This window comes from Opisthorchis viverrini (assembly GCF_000715545.1).
Source record: "Opisthorchis viverrini unplaced genomic scaffold opera_v5_35, whole genome shotgun sequence".
Classification (NCBI taxonomy): domain Eukaryota; kingdom Metazoa; phylum Platyhelminthes; class Trematoda; order Opisthorchiida; family Opisthorchiidae; genus Opisthorchis; species Opisthorchis viverrini.
The window spans coordinates 253,545-275,201 of record NW_008751691.1 but is presented as its reverse complement, the minus strand read 5'-3'; the positions used below and the strand labels follow the sequence as shown (position 1 = coordinate 275,201).

At 46.4% G+C, this 21,657-nt stretch overlaps 2 protein-coding genes across 2 annotated transcripts in view; both read right to left on the bottom strand.

The window, feature by feature from the left end:
• The window catches only part of T265_02717 (hypothetical protein), a gene marked incomplete at both ends in the record, with an annotated part of 79,353 nt that extends 70,573 nt beyond the window's left edge, over positions 1 to 8,780 (bottom strand). Inside the window, 4 exons of the mRNA XM_009167032.1 lie at positions 2,105 to 2,380; positions 7,522 to 7,780; positions 7,952 to 8,223; positions 8,673 to 8,780. Of these exons, the coding sequence (XP_009165296.1) occupies positions 2,105 to 2,380; positions 7,522 to 7,780; positions 7,952 to 8,223; positions 8,673 to 8,780 (915 nt within the window). The remainder of the gene's footprint in view (positions 1 to 2,104; positions 2,381 to 7,521; positions 7,781 to 7,951; positions 8,224 to 8,672) is intronic.
• Positions 8,781 to 8,809: 29 nt separating this feature from the next.
• On the bottom strand, positions 8,810 to 13,685 carry T265_02715 (hypothetical protein; the record flags this gene model as incomplete). Its single annotated transcript, XM_009167030.1, has 6 exons — positions 8,810 to 8,863; positions 9,841 to 9,963; positions 11,306 to 11,497; positions 11,677 to 11,963; positions 12,513 to 12,753; positions 13,542 to 13,685. The coding sequence occupies 6 exons, from the start codon at positions 13,683 to 13,685 to the stop codon at positions 8,810 to 8,812; spliced, it is 1,041 nt and encodes a 346-aa protein (XP_009165294.1).
• Positions 13,686 to 21,657: the final 7,972 nt, after the last annotated feature.

Below are 21,657 nucleotides of genomic sequence, written 5' to 3'. Positions count from 1 at the left end.
AAAATGGGTACCACTATCGATTCACCCCAGTTGTCTGGGACGGTCTCCTTCTCCCAGATAAACACAAATAGGCTAGACAGGCACTGACTGAGGAATCCACCGCCATTCTTGAAGAGAGCAGGTGGAAGGTCGTCAGGACCAGCAGCACGATGGCGCTTGAGTAGAGAAATGCATTCGGACACTTCTGATACTGAAGGCGGCTCCATATTTACAGTCCACCTTTCTGTTGAAGGCCGGGTTTCTGGATTGGGGGTAGCAAGTGGCCAGCTGAATTGCCGGTTCTAATATTGAGGCGGTTTCCCAACTAGACCAGAATCTCATAGGGTAGCTCAAACTACTCGGGGATGAATCCATCTAATAACACGAGCGTGAACGAACCTCACGGTAGACATCACATTCGTGCTAAGCTGCATCATCATCATCGACAGCATGACATCAGTGTTCAACACCGATGCCTCACTGCCGTACAAGCATAATTTATTTGAAAGACATTGTAAAGAAGAGTAAAGGTGGACGGGGAAGGGACTTAGTGATAGTTTACCACGATCATTCCGAGATGCCTACACCTCGAGACATTCACTCAAGTGGTCTGGATAGAAACTGACAACAAGAACGCCACTGACATCGGTTGGCAGCCATATCTTGTAGTGTCTCCAACCAAGCACAGTGAGGATCACGCGGTCCCCATCCTGGAAGGCGAGTAGCACCGACAGCACCCAAGCGCTTCGTGGTCTCCTTCATACTTTTCTGCCAAGTCAACGGTTGGCAACATCTCTGTTTGCGCCACTCTGAGTTGGGCATGGAAAACAGCATTCTCTTCGGCAAACGATGGTTGGGCATACACAGCACGTCCCAACCAACGCAGCTTCTGGTGCTGGACACATTCTTCAATGGAAGTACCCGTTGCACAACCGAAAACGCGCTTTCCAACTGCCTCGTTACGGATTCGCCGACACCAACCCACAAGAGCTATGGTTCTGAGACAGCGATGGTCGAACACCTGAAGACGTCTCAGTGCTAACCTGGAAAGATAGATGTGCTCTCTGGAGGAAGTACTTGGAAAAAGTTGACCAAAAATGGTCTTTTTCCGGAAGGAAGTAATTGAATCTGACTTAAATGCGCCCTAACTGCGATCAGGTTGTACGAAGGCAGCGCCGAAAAGGCTTCCAAATGACGCCGGTGCAAAAACGAGTGGCACAGGCACAGCATTCGTGCTCTAGGTCCAACATCCTGAATTATTCGTCCGTCTTGAGTATCATTCCGGCAGAAATTACGCACCTACATCTTCAGCCAGGAACCGTCTCACACCACAGTGGTGTCATTTATCGACTCTTTCTTCGGCGAGCAAAGTTGTGACACATGCAACCACTGTTTTTGGTACGTTAACTACACACTATCTAAACGGAACGTACTACTCCTAAGGTCGCTGAAAACTCTTCGACAGTCCATGACCGGTTTCGCCTTCTTGGGGCTCATCAGGTAGGCACAGTCCCCGAGTTTCCGTCAGCCTTATGTTCCCCTTGAACCATAATACACTCATCCGCATACCGATTCGGTTCTGACGTGAGACACATTTGAAACTCAGCTGAATCTGGTAATGTGGTGAAATATTGGTAGCTCGGGTGAGTTTATTGGTTGTTGGTGCGCAGTGCGTGCTGCACCAGGACGCCTCATGTTTCAGTTGCCACCACATATAAGCTGACTGAAATCTGTTTGATAACCAACAACTCAACTGCATCTCCTTCGTGATGTTCCGCTTCAACTGAATGGGTTGCACCTATATCTTGGCGGCTAGCTAACCAAATTCAGCAATCCTGTCCACGAGACTTACCTGGCGAATGCCCTTGTCTGCCCAGATATACTACTCGTAAGCTGACTGAAATCTGCTCGATAACCCATAACGGGTTTTCCTCTTCTTAGGGGCCCACCAGGCGGGTGCAGTTTGTGATTTACCGTCAACCTTATGCCCTACTAGAGCACAAATTGGATGCGATTCGCAATACACCCATTTTCCTTCTTGATATTCCGCTTCAACTGAATGGGTTGCACCTATACCTTGGCGGCTAGCTAACCAAAATACAGCAATCCTGTCCACGAGACTTACCTGGCGAATGCCCTTGTCTGCAGTACGATGGATCAAACTCAGCAAGTCAGGTGCGGGTGGTGAGGCACCAGTTCTGGCTGCACCGGATACATTGTATGGCGTTGTTAGACAACATCCATGCAACGCCTCATGTAGCTGTCCACGCAGATGCGAGCCTGAGATGGAATGTGATTGCTCACCACACATGAGAGTTGGCCAAACATCCAGAGTGATTTGGGTACGGCAAGTGTCCAGAAGACGCCTGGTGCAGAAGACTGCCAACGCGTAAGCCTTGAGCTGAGGAAGATGGATGAAGGGAATTTGGATGCACCATAAACTCACGTTGTGATACGCACGATACAGGGTAAAAAGCATAAAAGCGCTCAGCTCAGAGGTGAATTGTTTCCGCAAAGCCACTTCGGTGGTTTGCTGCACCGATCCACTGTGGTTAGACTTTGGGGCCGAAGACTTTCGTTGAAAATCTGACCGCCTTCGTTTTTAAAGTAGAATACTCTAGCAGTGCCCAAACCAGTAATAACAACGATCTCGACTGTGAGTCCAACAGGGGACAGTAGAGGCAAAAGCAGGCAAGTTTATTCCGCCGAAGAGGAGGCGACAGAGTCGATAGTGCCTTTCACATGACCACATGATACGGGCAGTGTTCGGGTGCGACTTGAAGAGTGCAAGAATAATAAACAGCGCTAAGGTTGGTTTATCGATACCAAATTCTAGTATACGCTGGGGAGCATCTATAGGGGTTTTGTTACGACGATGATCACTCATTAATAAGGAAGGATTAGAGAACCACGCAAAGACGTTTCCCGACGTTTGTATAGATCACCATATTAGACCGTATAAAACATTGGTGATAAAACGTTTGCAATCAAATTGCCCAGCTCAGCGAACAAGCCAACGACCAAAACCCCACTGTTCAAAACATCCCAAGTTTTAGGGGCAAATCGTTCCGGACAGCGAGTCGACAAGTGTATAGAGTGTAAAAAAAAGTATTGTCCAAGCACACACACAAGAAAACGGTAATGAGATCCTGGTTTAGTGAAAGAGTGGAAGTACAAGGGTGCATACAGTTCCTGAATTCCAATATACGTGTATATGTAAACTGGACAGAGATAAAGATGAAGGGTAATCGTTCAGCTGTAACGCCGTTTCGGTGCCTAGCTGCCATGCCACCCGATGAAAACACGAGAGCTGAGATACTGACAGGGGAAGTCGAGAGGCAGAGGTCGGGTTCGAACTACGGACCTTCCGGCAATAAATTCGCGCCCTAATCACCGACAATGTGTGGGTGATTTGAACAGGACTGTACCCGAAGCGTAAGAATGTCAGCTAAGACCTTCGTAGCAAACTTCTGGTACGTTTTAGTGTTTTTAAATTAGGAAGGCCATAAACGAAAATCTACTTAGCACAGTGTGTTTGAATGAGGTTTGTGTGATGTTTTAGGTCCCAAATTTCTACCAGCGTGGCTGAATTACACGAAGTACTTGATTCAAAAACCCTCTCGGTTATTCAGCCAGAATGATAAAAAATCGACCAGAAAGGGGAAACCGAAACAGCGGAATCTTTATGACTAATCAACATAACGGCGTTGATAGCTATTCTCCTGCTCAAAGCGTTAGCGTTCTAACGAGATAGTACATCTTGAAGCTGATGTAAGGTAGGCACCGGAAGTTAGCACACGCTGACCTGTCACTCCCTATTCGGGGAGGGAATTCGCCTTTCACCTGCCACCCGGATTTATTCAGCTGCCCAGACAAACGAACATATCTACCACGGACGATCGGTTCAACTGCAGGCATGAGGTTTGGCTCAGTTCCCACCCACTCTTACAGCAGCACTTTAAATCTCAAAGGCGCGAAGTGCAAACCGAACTGTGTATGTAGTAGGACTATTTAGGTTGGTATTTCAAAAGGGTCTGATCCAAAGAGAACAATATCATCGGTATACCCAATATCCGTGAGCGAACGCCACGAGAGTATTTCGATCCCCGAGGTGATCCAAAATATCTTGGAGTATGGTCGTCAGGTTGAACACGACGTCATCCAATGAAAAGTGCGGGGCGCAAACCGGTTGGACCAGAGGTTTCATGGCGCAGAATCATTAAAATTGCACGCTGGTCCACGGTGGCGGACTGATGTCCACGTTCCACTCGAGTTCGTTAGGTGCATTCAGAGGGCGAGTTGATAGGGTCCAGCTGAACTATTCTTCAAGGTTAGCGAATATACACTCATGGTCTCTCGAAAAACCAAATTAGTTTGCAAATAAGTGTATATTCACTAATTTCGTGCAATTTGGTTTCAAGTAGAACATAAGATTGACGGAATCCCGGGGACTGCGCCTACCTGATGAGCCCCAAATAGGGCGAAACCGGTCGTGGGCTGTCGGCGGATTTCCAGCAACCTTATGAGTAGTACATTACAAAGATATTCTTCAGGGTGTTCAATCCATCGTTCCATATGACACTTCTGTCGACGAAACGCACCTGCGTCTTGGTTCCCAGCGGCACTCGCCCCTATGTGTTGCGTTTTACCGGTTTCCAACCAACCCGATGTAAGTCAAACTGTTCGGCTTTCTTTATCAACCTCTAACACCTGCGTCTTGGTTCCCAGCATCTGATAACGTCTACCCTGAAGTAAAAGCTCCACAAAAAGACCACGTGCAAAACCAATCACAGAGAAATGTCACGCAAGTGCAAAACACTATACAATCAGAATCGCAAGTCAAACGTCAAAAAAAACCCGCACAGTAGTGCGGTCAGCTATAAGGCGTGTGCCATAGGCACAATGGTTCCAGCTGCTACAGTTTCGATCACCAAAAAACGGGAAAGTAGAACACACAACCAAGCCTTTGAGGCGAAGATATGTTCACTTTGTTCGGAAATCGGGTAGCTTCGCACTGAGGGCAATAAATTTGATGCACAAGCGCCACTGACTGCGCGATTGGGCTATTTTCGCCAGTGTAATTAACCACTGGTGATTTAAGCAGCGGGTTCCCCATCTAAGGAGGCGTCAGTTGCTCGCCCGACTAAGTTTACTGGTTAGTGTCTTCATACTTCGTTGCCAGGTCATACACTGTCCACCTCTTGGTACATGTCCTAACCAGCGTAACCTATGAATCGCGAGTAACTCATCTGTCGCGGGAGAGTTCGTTCTTCCTAAGAGCATCTGGCGTACCTCAGGATTAACAGACCAAAGCTTCGGAGACACCGATGATCAGACAGTGACATTTTCCATATGTCCTCTGCGCGTGGGGGCCACGTCTCTGATTCGTAAAGCAGTATGGATCGCACCACCGCAGTGTAGACTCTTCCCTTGACAGACCAACTGACGTCACGTAGGCGTCATAGGTGTCGGAGGTTGGCAAAAGCCGCCTTGGCCTTTCCGATTCGAGAAATAATCGCATCTCCAGCTGCCCAAGTGAACAAATTTATCTACCACGTCGATTGGCTCACCTGCGAATGACATCTAACCGCGTCTAAGGTGTAAACATGAGTGACAATGGCAAAGGTGCGGAATCCTTATAAACACACCGTGGAATACCACACAGTCGAAAGAACTTGCACTTCAGCAAATCCAGTTCCCTAGGTCACTTCCCGGTTTGCTGATTTACGACTGTCAGCTGACACGATTGCATCAGCACTATCAGATACACTCACCAAGTGTCAAACAGTGTGACAACCCGGACACATACAGTGGCCATGCATCTTGCACGTGTTGAGAACATTGGCATCAGCCCAGTTCATGCAAACAAAATAACTACTGAACCCTGCGGAAAAAAACAACTGAGAAGCGATAACGGAAGAAGAAAATCGGAGAAGCTTCATATCAATTATCGACATCCAGATCAGAGATTCAGAACAACCATTTGAATGTAACAAATAGAGCCGTGCATCTCAGAAATATGAATTACAACTGGACACTGAGCAGCCAAGTCGTATTGGTCACACGAATCAACAGGTAGACATCCAATAGCAGAACGTAGAGACATGGACCAATGATATTTGAACGTCAGACCTGACAATTTAAAATGGACCAATGGGAATGCCAGAATGGTTGTCCTAAATAAAATGACCTAGATGACCGACTATAACTTCGAGCGGACTCATCCAATGAGAGTGAAGACGAACCAAAAACAGCATAGCTATTAGGTATCTTCTGGAAAATTACATAATCGCAAGCCTTGAGGGAGAAGCACGAAAACCCACAAGGCTCTGGCTATGTTACCCTGATCGACGACGAAAATTTCACAGTCCAACTGCCAGACTCAGCGAACATGCCAAAAACCACCACCCCATTCGTGTACCCCGGTGTAGCTGGCAGGGAACGACAAAATGATTCAACTTCAACTACATGGAAAAAACATGCAGTCCGCTATTCCGATGAAACATAGATATGGTGCGGGTGAAACAGATTTCAACAAAGAGAAGATATTTCCATAAAGGAAACTACTCACAAGGTTGCTGAAAAGTCTTCGAAAGCCCACGACCGGTTTCACCCTTCCAGTTCGGGCTCATCAGGTAGGTGTAGTCCCCGAGTTTCCGTCAATCTTATGTTCTACGTGAACCCAAACTGGATTGTTTTCCAGAAATACACTCATTTGCAAATCAATGTGGTTTTCACGAGAGACTCAACTGAATCTCTCGTTTATGGCATTCTACAACTGAATGTGCTGCACACAGGCCGCCTCATGATTCAGGTGGCACGATATTCGAGGTATCGCGGTATATTTTCATAAAGGAAACTACTCACAGGTTTGCTGAAATCTCTTCAATAGCCCACGACCGGTTTCGCCCTCCTTGGGGCTCGAAAACAGTCCAATTTGGGTTCAAGTAGAACATAGTGAAAACCAGAGAGAAGTAAGATAATTTATGTTCGTGATGCTGTTTATGCCATTGTGGATGTGAACCGAAAGGTCACGCGGCCTATGCTTCGAAGTATCCTGATCCATGTCAATGGGGGGGTTTTCTCTGGAAGTTAAAGATGATCCCACAAGGGGGTGGTCATTGTAAGGGGGTTCCACAGGTGAGATACTCATATCCTGTGTGGATGAAACGAAAGTCGTACTTTCTTCCCATCAACAGATCAGAGGAGGCACTACCCGTTGCAAATTGGTTTAAGGGAAAAAAGGGGATTAGGTAAAGAACGGTACGAGGGGAAGTAAACAACCTTGATTTTGAGCGGAAGAAAGCATGGAATTCCAGCTGGGAAAAGTACTTATGAACTTGTGAAATGCAATCGAATTAGGTGACTAGCTGATAGACCAAGAAAACGCCAGACGACACGTGCTAGGTTTCTAAATCAAAGACGAAAACAATCGAAAATAGACGGGGTAAATTCGAATCAAAGACTTCTCGGTCGGCTCACACCTAAGCCTCAGGTTTGATGCAAGCTCGTGCAACAAAACAGATGTGTTATACGTCTCACCTGACTGTTGGGACCTCTCCTCACACTCGATTTGATCACAGGCGGATCAGGATTCACAAAGCGCCCTCTGACGCGCTTGGTATGTGAAGTTCGCATGGTCGTGCCTTTGCACGGTGTATCTCCCAGGGTTTCTGTAGCGGGTGGCCCAGCCGCAATTAACAAACCACTTGCTATGGATTCCATGGCATCGGTTGTTGTCCTTCGGGAATCAAAGTCCGATGGAAAAAGATGAAACACATTTGAGACATCCTGAGATGAACTGAAAGGATAAAAACCAATTAAATGGGATGAATCTTGTTATGTGATGAGTACCAGGGTCCCCTATCCTTCTTGATGACCTTGTGGGTTTACTGAGTTGGAACAAAAGTCAACTGAACTTTTTACAGAACCGCTCCCCTAATTTGACTTGTGAATCAAGAGAAACTCTTACCTGTTCCTGAGAGAAGCAGTGAAATGAGTAATATCATTTGTGTCTTGTTGTACTTCTGATTCCGCCGGCCTGGAGCTATCCTCTGACGATGACAAACCAGAGGACGAAAAATCAGAACATGAATCAGACTGCGAGCCGGATATCGACTGATTTGAAGAACACAGTGTTGATGGCAAACATTGGCAGCTCAATACAGCGATGTGAGACCAAACGACACGGACAATAGCGGTTGTGGTGGTTGGAGGGAGTTTCGATGATCGACGGAGAAGCAACTGTGACAGTCCGTTCAAACAAGCAACCACGGTATGTCGCGATTTCTGAAACAAAAGCATCGAGATGACATAGGCACTTCAGTGTGGAGTGACCTGATAGATTCGAGGTCAAGGACATTATCTTTACACAACCTCTTGATTACTTCGAGTTCTTTTAGACCATCTAATGCAAGTGCTATTCGTTCTGATTGAAACTGCAAAGCGAATTTCCGTCCCGTTATGGTCCCCCTCTCCATTCGAAGAAACATCCCGAAAAAGTGACGAAATGTCACATGGATGACAGGTCCCCTTGAGAATATGAGCTGTCCACAACACCCTGAATGTTCAGTTGCTTTAGTTCATTTTGTTAGTTCATGGTGCAGCTCTTCAGATTGATCAGAGTGAATTCTCGGGGTATTCCGAGAATTCAATTGGGCGAGATGGCCCAAGTGGTTAGAGCGCAAATTTACTGACCGGAAGGTCCGTGGTTCGAATCCGACCTCTACCTCTCGACTTCCCCTGACTAGGCTTGGGCAAACTGGCAGTATCTCAGCCCTCGTGCAACCTTCGGGTAGCATTGGCAGTTGGGCACGAAAGGGTGCTATAGCTAGACGGTCTCGGGGTATTCAACGGCTCCAGAGACCAGTGCGTTCGAACAAACCTGCATTATGATCACAAGTTCCTGTCACCTGAGTCAATGGAAACCGTCAATGTTCGGGCCATCTGATCTTACTTAAATAAAAACGATAAAACGACATAACTATACAGGGAAGGGGTAATTCAACGCGGCAGATTCCAAGAACAATGTGATTTCGTGTATTACCCATCCCTCTTTTCCACTTTCCATCTGTATTACGTCTGTACAAAATGCTTTCAAAACTGCCAACGTGATAAGTTAACTATGAAGCTACATAAAGGAACATCTACATGCCTCGAAACTGCAGACTTGGGATAGCCGGTGAAATGTTTCCGAAAGACCTCCACTGAAAAAAATTCTATTGATTCCCAATAAAAAGAAGGCACGAGAGCAGGCGTTAGGAGCAATAACCTCGTTGGCATTTCATTAAATATCCATCTAGGGGAGCTGGTGATCATCTAGGCCAAAGTCAACACATCAAATCCGGTAGGCCGGGCGGAGGAAATTGCCGATATCATTCAGTAGAACGGTGCTGCTTCCACGTTCTTTTCTGGTTTTCGCTTCACACTAGACTGTTCCTAGGCTAGAGAAGCGCACATGAGAGAAATATCAAGCGGTACCAACCGCAGAAAGTTGAACTTCAGTGACCTTTAAACCGACCAAGTTAGCAACCAAAGAGCGTCTGCTGTTTGGTTTCGAACAATGCTCCCCAAGGGGATTGGAATGGAAAAGTTTGTGCTGTAAAAAGCATTCACTCGAAGGAGAGTTCTTGTAGGTCTCTTGACAGAGCATTTCGAGCTTCTGAACAAAAACCAAGTTTCTTCACCACAAACTGATGACTGAATCCGAACTTCTCGTGAGAAGGAAGCCCACTGGTCAAAGCTAGTCACAGTTTAATTACCTCGACGAGATACAACACCAGAGTTGCGTTCACTGTCCAGGGAATTCTAACGCGCGAGGTCGTTCAGCTGTAGCATCCTGCCGGTGCCTAGCTGCCGTACCGCCCGAAGCAGGTACGAGGACTGAAATACTGCCAGGTTTACAAGCCTAGACAGGAGCAGTTGAGATGTAGAGGTTGGGTTCGAACTACGGATCAGCCAGTCAGTAAACTCCCGCTCTAAACACTGAGTCATCTCAAGTCCCATTCACTGTCCAGAAGGGGTTGAGTGTGTGCGATATAGAATGCTTAATAAAAAAGGCCATCTCACTGCATTCAGTTTCAAGTAGAATGAACTCATATCAAACAACAGTTCGCAGTGAATTTCTGTAGTGTTGTAGCATAGTTGATCGCAGCATCCAGCGTTACGTTAGACCTCAACCAGATCCATCATTTTTCCCACTTGAAGTGAAGAGCCTCCCGACCAACTACCGCGTGGAATGCAAGTGTCCAAAATGTTACAGATGTCGTGCTGCAGTCAGACTAATCCAGCAATCAAATGGCTTTGATAAACTGAAGGGTTCAAAAGACCACTAGTGTCGTTGATTGACTGATGGAGCCATCATTTTCTGACAGGAGACAATTCGCTCAAATTTCGGGTGACATTCTAGAAAAGGGTGCCGATGTTGACTAAAAAATTGCAAAGAATGAGGATAAGTCGTTGGGAAGGTTCTTTCATACCGGACAACTGTGGTACTAGGCGTAGTACCATTCGAAGTGGCTAGGGAAACAATCGAAATGCACGGATAGGCGCCAGTAATATCAAAATGAAGCACACCCATCATCAAAATAAACAAATCACAGAGGCCATGGTGCAGAAAGCATGACAACAGCCTATAAAACGCGAGCCCATCAAAATGCATTTGGGCCTACAATCCAATGACAATCACCATTCGGATAATCATGAAGACATTGGTCCAAGTGAAAAGACAAACTAGATCCATCTTTCTCGTTATACGAAATGAAATGCGTTCAGCTGTAGCACCCTTCCGGTGCCATGCCACCCGAAGGAAGCACGAGGGCTGGGATACTGCCAGGTTGCCCAAGCCTAGACAGGGGAAGTGGGGTGGCTGAGGTCGGATTCGAACCACGGACCGGTCGGTCAGTAAATTCGCGCTCTAACCACCTGGGCCATCTCGTTAGCCAAGTGAAGAATGGACACCAGTGATTACGGTTCGCAGTTCCTACAGCAACTTGGAAGCTGAATATAGTTCTGGATGCCGACTGCTGAGAATACACCTGAGCAACTGGGTGGCGAGTTCACCATTCACGCTATTCGTTGCATCCTTGGGGATTTCTAGGCTACCAAACGGAGCCTCGTTTCAAATTAATAACTGTCAACCGAAAGTATTCCAGCGTTATTCTAGTGCTCTGCAAGGAGCGAATAAGACTGAACAGTTGATTGACCATTAGCAAATACTGTCAGCCAAGTAACGTATACACCGTTCCGGAGCGATGGCAACTTTTAATACGTTGAGAGCAGCAATTCCTGCAACAGCCACATGCTAAGGGAGCATGCGCTCACTCACCACTCGGGCGGGACGGCCCAAGTGGTTAGAGCGCGGACTTACTGACCGGAAGGTCCGTGGTTCGAACCCGACCTCCGCCTCTCGACTTCCCCTGTCTAGGCTTGGGTAACCTGGCAGTATCCCAGCCCTCGTGCAACCTTCGGGTGGCATGGCAGCTAGGCACCGGAAGGGTGCTACAGCTGAATGCATGCGCTCACCTAAAAAAGGTCAACCGATTTCCCGTCTCTTGATTCAATGAAAGATTTGAGAATAGTCAGCATGCAACCAACAAAATGTTGAAGATAGGTTCTATGGAGCAACATGTGACCGAAACTCTTACTGATGCTTCTAGACAGAGATGAGTTGTAATGTGAGGGACTCACCCAACTTACCGCACTGTGCGCCGAATCTAAAGATTCAAAGTGTCTCAACCCAGCCACAAAGACCTCAAGCAAGGCGTGGAACAACTTCGGTTCAGAGAGAAAGTCTTGCTTGTCTGTCGAGTGGCTACTTGTCTCACGTTTGTCCCAAACCGAACGAAGATAGGCCAGGTGCGACAAGGTCACGTAAAGTTGGTGGGAGTCGTTCGAGTTTTGGTGATCCATTCGACTGTTTGCTTCTGTCAGAAGTGCCCAGGTCAATTCGATCAATAGGTCCTTGCGGATCAGCTGCAAGTTTCCTATTGTACGGTAAGCGGCACACGATAGGATATCATCACTAAACAAAGTATTGTAAGTGAATACACAGTGAACGAACCAGGAATGGCCAAACTATCCAGCAGTTGTTGACAAGAACGGACTTCAGTTGAACTAATTCGAGTGCACATTCAATTAGCTGATGGTCTTGCTTATCAACTTCACCCATGAAAACTCGGTACTCTCACATGTGCAGTGGCCTACACAGCTCTGGAATGGGTCCCACAAAACTGTGGTGTAATCATTCAACAGGCTGGTTACAAGTATGTGAGAAGTCCGTCTTGCTGAAAACAGGAACAGCTGACTGCTGCATGGGCACTGCCTTTTGTGCCCCAAAGCGGGTTCTCTTCAGAATAAGTCAGTTACTTCCAAAGAAGCAAAACCTGTCAGAGGTCTTCAAATCTTTGGCGGCCATCACCTCGGCTCAGAAAAAGGAACCAACAAAGGCTAATTGGAAAAAACTGGTCGAAAGCCAACTATACCCGTCTTGTGATGTATTTAACATCTAGCAATTTCCATAAAATAAGACTTACCGAAAAGTATGGACCCAATGGCGCTGCTGATTGCATTTAACGTTTTGAAAATGCGCACCTCACCATGAACTGTGGCTGCACCACCACGACTCTGTTGGGAGAGGCGTTTGAAATTGTTCAACAACGAAGCAATCAAATCATTCAGAACCGACCCGGGCTGAGCCTTATCTCCTGGAAGATGGACTTCGAGCTGTGGAAAGCGACAGCGTTCGCGGCAAGCCGAAAAAAAGGTATCCAGTCCCTCTAGGAAGTCAAAAAGTGGGTCCCCCACGGGATGCGATACCGTTAGAATTGATGTGAGCCACCGGAACAGAAGTGCAACATCGGACGGATCCAAAGTATCGGAGGATTGATGGTCCTGTGGTTCAACAAGAGAATCTGCTCCACCGTGGCGGGTGTGTGCAGTTTGCGAAAGCCGATGGGGTGGAGGATTTGAAAAATTATCGTCGATCAGTGTGAGTTCGGAGAGTGCTTAAGGAATTCATCAACGAAACGAAGACTTACCACGCGATGCAAAAACGAGGTTGGGTGGAACCGTAGAACGATGTCTGCCAACTAGGCTACGAACAGCTTGTTGAAAAGCCTGAAAGTTAAAGGTGTGGTTATTTTTCTTCGCTCGATAAAATGATACGCTAAATGACGACTGCGGATCAAAAGTTGAATGTGAAAAAAGTGGCTATTCCCGGTTCAACTGGACGAAAGGACTTCAAAATATCAGTATCATTATGTCCAGTTTGATACCATCATCATCATCGACAGCACAACACCAGTGTTCAACCCTGATGCTTCACTGCCGTACAACCGTGATTTATTTGAAAGCCTTATTGTAAAGAAAAGAGTGAAGCAGGACGGAGAAGGAACTAAGTGCTAGTTTACCACAATCATTCAGAGGTGCCTACACCTCCAGACATTCACTCAGGCGATCTGGATAGAAACTGACAACAAGAACCCCACTGACATCCGTTGGGATGATGATGATGATGATGATGACGATGATGATGATGAGATGATGAAGATGATGATGATGACTGAGCCCATTGGCTCAGACTTTCCGGTTTGTTGGGTATCAGGGAGCCATTTCAGTTCCTGGTAATTTCTCTGATAATGGGCTTCCGAGGAACGGTCGAACGAATCAAGTGAAACAGCTTGCGGACGCTTCCAGCATTTTCGCATTTCTTCAGCATTTCGACTCTACTGAGCATCTCATTCGGCAGGGACACTCAATTTCAACTGGCTGGGGATGGTGCGTCGGATGTTGTGATTACAGCCAGGAGGAATCTGTCGCCGGGCCTTCGGCAAAGCCACGGTCCAATGTTTGGATGACGTTGGCTGGGTCGTGCCGCAGCGCACAGGCTATCGAGACAGCGCGTGATCTGAACGGAGTGTTCAACACGAATCACTGCCGTTTGATCGATCGCTCAACTCCACATCAGCTTGTGTCCTACCGATACATGCGTAATTTTTTTCAATCAGCCCAACCAAAGGAACGTTAGCCAGGCTATTTCTTACTTGAAGAACTACAAAACCGTTCGTGGAAATATGCTGCTGCTTGAGCTGTTCAAAAGTGTAAGGACTGATTTGTAGGCTAAACTGATGGATAATTTTTTTTCGAGGAATTGGACGAATGGACGTATGTAGTCAACTTGGCAAAGGACTCTGTATGCGGGATAAAGCTACCATCGAACTTGATATGGCTTAGTGATGACTGGAAGGTCCGTGGTTCGTACCAACTTGTCCAGAGCTCAGTGGTTGGAGTAGTGGTCCTGTAAACAAGGGATCGGGAGTTTGATTCTCCCTGTGAGCATCCAAAATTTGAGCTTGAAATAGACCAATGCTAAGGCACCAGCTTACAGACCGGAGGGTCTGTGATTCGAACCCAACCTCAGAATCCCGGCTGCTCCTGCCTACGTTTGGGCAAACTAGCAGTATTTCAGCCCTGGTGCTTCCACGAGTGCGCTATCTAGTAACACCATCTCGGCCTCCCCGGTAGTTTCACTTTTATATTACGTTCGTATTACATCTCATCTGATAGTGTTTGTTGTCTCCAAAAACTTAGATGACGCAAGCTCAAAAGTTCAACTTGATACCTGATAATGCGTACATTGAAAGTTTTACGCAGCTGCCCAGATACATGGAACGCTAAACAAACTCAAAATCCTCCTTGTGAAGGGTGTTAAGTACACAGGAGAATCAAAATCCCAAGTTGATCAATATTTAGCCATAATTAATTGTATTCTGATGGCAGTTACTCTGTGATATCCTCTCGGTGCCTAGTAGCTACACCACCAGAAAAATGTAGGAGGGCTGAGATACTGCCGTGTCGCCCAAGCCTAGACAGGAGCAGTCGAGATGCAGAGGTTGAGTTGAAACTACGGACCTTCCGATCAGTGGGTTCGCGAGTTGACCTTTGAGCTATCTCACGCTCAAGGAGGCACTGCAGTAGTACTGACTGCGTAAAGTGCATACCACAACAAGGGATCACTTCCAAATGTATACTTGGAATAGACGAATAACGTCTAGATTGATGGGTTCGGTCGACACTAGGAAAGCAATTATCACAACAATGCCAGCAGATGGTTTAAACGCCTGTCGCTGGGAAATATATTAAAAGGCCGAACACACTGGTAGCAAGCAAACATTCAGGATATTGAGATGGCTTCGGACAACAGATCGGAGGAAATCGACAGTCAACAATATGCTCCAAATGTCGCCCAGAACGGTTCAGCTGCCTCCCTGCAATACAGTCACCGAAAGCAGCCAAGGGTGAATTGGAGTGAAAAATACGTAAACTTTCCCTCTGGAAGTGTGAAAGGAAGTCTGGCTCTGAGTGTTTGGATCTATCGATCTTCAAACAGGCCGGTGGCAATTAGGTGGTCCATTTGACGGAACTACTACGGGCAGCAGGAAGAGAAAAAAGAATGTGGCGCTGCTACGACCATGGCAGTCTCAGCAAAAGGTGCGCAAACACAAAATACATAAACCTAGTGGCTGCAGCTTCTCGAATGTCTTTTGGCCTTTTTCTTCGTAGATAGGTCGAACAGCACGAGGCTGCGTACTGAAGAACAAACTGGCTTTGTCCCAAGTTTGCGTTCATTGACCTTATATTCATCATCTGACAGACGTTTAATTGGAGAGATTGCAACGGTCACGAGGCGCTTATGTCGCTTCGGCAACTCTATGACTGACACACTGACCGGTGAATCATAGTATTGTTGACCATTATTTTCAAGGTCTCCACAGTCTATGTCACTTTTCAAGTTGAGCTCTGAGCTGTCGGCCTAACGCCAAGACGCATGCCCAACCTTTTAATCGTGTGGTATAAATAGTTCACATTGTCCCATAAGACTCCCAACAATTTAGAATATATAATTTCAATCCAAAGCTGAAACAACTTTTATCGCCCAGCCGACACTGAACGTTCCTCAGAAATGTTTTCACACACCTTCGAGATCCTTGGGTCGGTAATAATTGGGCTGCTGTCTGTTCGCTTCCAACGGTCAACGAACGAGGACCGGTCTTCTAAAGAACCGGAGATCGGGTTTCTCAGGCCCATGTTCACATGTAGTGACCGATCTAAACGTTCCTGACTCACAGTTGTCGATTTCAAATAAGTATGAAATAGAGATATTATGCTTCTGAGTAAAACAAAGCCACCAGTTATTGTTTGTTATCTCAAGATAGCTCAAAAGAAATGGTGGAAAACTGCCGACAGGAAGAGCCATGGTTCGTATCCAAATCCAACATTTCGACTGTTCTCGTCTAGGCTTGGACAACCAGGCAATATATCATCCTTCGTGCCTCCTTTGGGTGGTATGGCAGACGGGCATCGAAAGGGTGTTACAGCTGAGTGACTATTTATCCTATCTATGGGTGAACTGTTTCTTACCAGCAGTCAATAGGACAAGGATCAAATAGAGGTGCGGCGTAGTGTAATAAAATCCGTGGTTCAGTTGCGTTAGAGGACGTCCGAAGACCAGCTTTGGTGTGTGAAGCAGTGAAGCATCGGTATTGAACACTGATGCCATGCTGTTGATGATGATGATGAGCTTTGGTGTCCAAATCCCTTTAAAGTGAAAGGCCATTGTCGGCTGGATGATATTCGGAAGTGGTTCTTTGCTCACCAAATGGCCTACCTCTGGAGGATGCTGTTTCCAAGAGAAACCTGGGGCAGTACGGGCTACCTCCCTTACAAAACCCCTCTGACAGGTGAGAGCACATATGTGGTGGTCTACTGTAAGCCACGTATGCACACTGTAAATAAAAATTTAACCGTTTACCTGTAACACCCTTATAGTACCTAGCTGCAATGTCACCCGAAGGAAGCACGAGAGCTGAGATAATAACGCGTTGCCCGAACCTGGAGAGGAGCAGTCGGGATGCATGTGTTGGATTCAAACTACGGTCAGTAAATTCGCGCCTTAAAGACGGAGCCATTTCTGGCACATCGTAGTCATTTCCGCAACAATGAATACTAATTTACGTTGTTCGAATAGATTGTCACACACAGCAAGCCTAAATACGTCAACTACATGTTCTACTTTGCGAGGTGCTCTTGTGATAAACGCTCCACATGAAGGACATTCACCCGAAGCAACGGAGACGACATGGTTTCTGGCCACTTCAGTCGCAAATAACACATGGGTCCGCTTAGGGCCAAACTGTGTAAGAAGCGAGAACGGCCAAAGGAGTGCATCTAACTTGTTCTGAATTGTCAAGTTTACTCTTTGGACCCAAATGCGACTCCGATAGGCATCATATCCTGTACCCAGAGACAGGTATAGCCATGCCTTTTCGGTTGAGCGAGGCAAAACCAGATGAAGCTGGGCTGTAGTTTTATGATCCAGGGTTATCATCGTAATGCTCAAAAGCCTTGACGTCTTGGGCAACCTCAGAAACCATTTCAGAACCCTGGGCTGCGGGCATCGCGCACTAACTTGAGTAGATGCATTTCTGGACGGCCTCAATTTAAAAAAATCGGATCACCGGAAATGGCGTTCTCACAGCTTGGCCGAGCAATTTTTCCGTCATCCATAAATAACTATGGCACACGTCTTCATTTTAATATCCATCCGAATAGCAGTTCCGCCCACTATTTTCGCATAATTTCCCAGGGACGTTTCCCATACCGGAAAATTCGAACTTTGGTTCCTCACGGAGCACTCGGTATTTTGAAGGGTTGGAGCAAAAGTGTGTAAATAGCCACGTGAAACGATGCCACATAAACTGGTGTTTTTCACCTGCACATATGGAGTCGTGCAGCCCTTCCTAAAGCACGACAGACATGCGCCAGATAACCACGCCGAAAAGAAATTAGACAACGCGGGTGACCTTGGATATGAAAGCAGCGCGCTTGCGCTATCTAGGCAACGTGTAAGTTCAAAAAGGCGATTCATAGCATGGTTAGCACACATGGTTGGAACGTTAACCTAGGTTTCCTGAAAAAAGGTTTATTTTTGACGCTCATCTGGTCTCAGGTTACCCGAATGCGGGAAGATGATCGCAGAATCTCCGTTTTGGACTCATTGTCGGGCAAGATTCCTACCAATCCGAAGAATGTTAAGCTGACTTTTAAAGCACTTTGGATGGAAACCAAAATGCGCTAGGGACAATCTCTGGAGGAAATTTACGCTAATTGCTAACCATTAATGTGGCTAATTTGCCGTCTAGTATTGTCAACCGTCAAGAAGCTTTTTCCGCTCTGCCGTCTGCTATAGATGAGATTAAGGTGTTCACAGGTTTCCAACGCGTCCAATCAAGTTGAGGGCTTTTTAGATGCCTACACCAACTCCGACATAATACTAGATTTCGTTGTGGTGTCCGAAACATACTTAAAGTTAGCAATGGAACTTGCTTGTGGAAGTTCTTACTATTCCTAACATACCCGTTGACGTCTCGACGCACAATGCATTTTTCTGCAAAACCCCTGCGGGTGAAATAAAAATTTTAACGTCAAAATGTTGCACTTCTTCGCATATATGCTGAGTCTAAAAATCCCCTCATCTGCCGTCATTTTTTTGCGATTTGTTTTAATCGATCTCTTTTGGAAATTATTGTCTTTGAACTTCGTGTGCTATGGCTTCGGAAATGGCTTTCGTTTTTGTGGGTGTATCGTTTTCATCCTTCACGGCATTTGAGAAGACCTTAAATGAATACATGAAGGATAGCTTTGGGGTATTTGTGCGTTCACCCACTAATCGAGGCACCAACGCTATTTCGCGTTACGAATGGGTGTACTACGAATGCAGCGGGCGCGCTCCAAGACCTACAAAAAGCCGCGGAATCCGAAGAAGCTAGTAATCCGAGCGTATTTTCTAATAAAAAAGTACGCGAAGCCCCAGCTGTCCACTGTGGTTTTGTCTACGGAGGCAAAGGAACTAACCGGCATTAACATCTTATTTTCTTGAACACAACCACAAACTGACAAAGTTTCTGTACGATCGGCTTCTGGTTGATCCACGCCTAACCGAAGACGAGTTGGGCGCATGCAAGGCCCTGCTGAAATATGGAACGCCGTCATCTGAGGTGCGGCAGTTTTTGGGGGATGAATTCGGAAAGACACTTACCACTAAGGATATACACAACTACCGCCGGAAGTGTCAACCGGCTATGTTGGGTAGGTGCCGCATGATTGGGTTTTAATGTAGCATATGATATGCCTTCGGTCCTGACAAAACTTCGGGAGACCGGACGCGTCCTTGTGTGTCGGGCAGAGGAAGGTCATTATAGCCACATATGTTTCTCCCGATGGCAGCAGATAACGTTATTCCGACGCATGTTAGTCGTGTGCGTCGGGTAGGTTCATTCAGCTGTCCTGCGAGAGTCCCTTGGTGGAAGTCCGGACGGCGGGAACGTGGTTTTCTCCGCAGTTAGACTGCTACACGTACTCCATGGTTGTTCGTGGACTTGTGGAGAGGTTGACGTCCTGTTCTCTGCGCGCGCGCGAGTCTGTGTGTCTTGACTGGGTTTGGTTTCTCTTTATGTAGGTCCCGGTGCGTAAACGTGGGCGCGTTGGCACATGATTGGTCGCTACGCTGACTAGGCGGTGCAGACAATCGATGTCCGATGAGTCAGCTTAATGCGACGTGTTTGTGCGTATGAGAAAAAAGACAAGCCTCGCGATCCAGTGAGCGGCTGAGTTGAACAGTCAAGTATGTGGGTGACTGGGTCGCTACACCTGTAATGGAAAACTCTGGTTTTAGCGAGTAAACGTGCACGACGTTTAGCAGCTAATTAACGTGCGCTATGGAATTTTCACTTGCAACAAAGAATCATCGACCAAAATTTGTTCGCACGAATGCGCCTACGCGTACGTTGCATCTCCAAAGGCCATTTAGATTCAAGAATGTTGAGGAAATTTCCCGTGGAAAAATACCTGAATGTTACGCTCATTGTATGTGAGTCAACGTTTTCCACAATTCGCGATGTTTTGTCATCAGGTGACGTATTCACAGGCGGTGTTTATTGACCTTGAGAATTCGCTCACTTAAACCAATCGCCACAGTAAATGATTTTCAAAAATACAAGAGCATATACATCATACATAGACATTCTAAACTATAAAGTGGCAAGTCTAGAAATGCCGTAGATTTCAAGAAATCAATCTCATTGTGCGAATAGCCAGCGGCAACATACCCCCTAACGTTAAACGAGATCTGTATCGCCCTCTCCGGGTTTTCCGGTTCCTTCGAGTCAAATATGCTCCCTTTTGGATTGGCCGAAACAACACCTCCCCGCAGCTTTCCATTTATATATCTTAGCTCTAAATGCTGTGAGTTCTCCTTCGAACTGATTTGCATGGTGCACAACGTTGCTTTTGAAGCAAGATTGTTAGTTCAATAATCCATCGTACTGGCGACAGAAAAGCGTCCTTCCAATAAACTGTCCGCTCGCAGAGGAGAAGCCACTTCAACCTTTGATCTTGCCTGACCGTGCTATCTGCACCCCAGTAATTAAGTTAAAACCACACATTTGCTTAAATCAACCACCTTGCTTAGACAAACAGGGCCTAGCCAGCGCCCTGAGTTGGCAAATTGGCAACAGTGAGTACTAAGAAGTATGAGTGATAGTGACCTTTGAGGGGGGTAGGTGGTTCGTGGTAGAAAACTCCCTGGGTTCTTCTCCGATCATTTTTTCAGCAGGCGATATTTATTTCAACATTCATAATAGACGTCTTCAAACCCGCTTGAAAATTCAGTCCCACGCAGGTGCGCTTGTTCCGGGAGGTCGGGCTCTCCTTAAGGAGGAAGGCATAAGGCGGTTTTACCACATTTTGGATTCAGACACGAGTGGTCAGTTTCCCACTAAAACGCCAGAGTATGAGCACTGAATAGACTCAATGGTCATGAGCCTGACACTACTCTTCATGTCACACTCAAAAACCTATTGGCCACGAATTAGCTCCAACTGGCGCCAACAAGTGATAATCGCCCTTTAACTCTGCCCCATACCCTCGGCCAGAAAAATGGAGAATGTTGTAAAGATCGCGCTTTAGCATGGTTAGTCTGAATTGGCGTCCACACAAACCCCAAAAGCGTTTACATAAATCAAGCAGTCAGAAGTCAAGAAGCACGAGAGACCCCTCATATAAACCATGAGACCTCTGGATTTTGGAGTCTCGAAGAAGTGGGTACAACATTCTGTTCCTATTGATTTGAAGCTAGAAGCCACAACTTAATTTGGATGTACAGAGTTAAAACTTTTTCTAGATCCATATGAACGAATTTTTAGCAAAATTTGGATTAATACTCTGACTGAGTGCCCCGCTAGAACGCGCATACATCACTTTTGGGCGGAATATGGCGTTATCCCTAGTCCACTTTTCTATCCGAGCTAGTAATTTTTGGGTTCGAAACTATCGTTTGTACAGTCGTGTATTCTTTCATATCCTTGTCCATGATATATAATGGCCTATATTTGTAAATGCTAATCGCTTCGTACAAAATTCCGCACCCTACTGCAGCAGTCAATTTGATGGCCATCAAGTGGTGTCTGTTTGATTCCAGTGAACCTGGATCGTTGGATTAGCCGGGGGTTTTAGCTCGATTTCATATTTCCTGGCCGATCAACCTTGCCTTGTTTTTCTAAGTTTCATTCCATACTCCCGCTCTACTGTAAACCTTCCCGTGCCGCTAAATCTACAAACAAA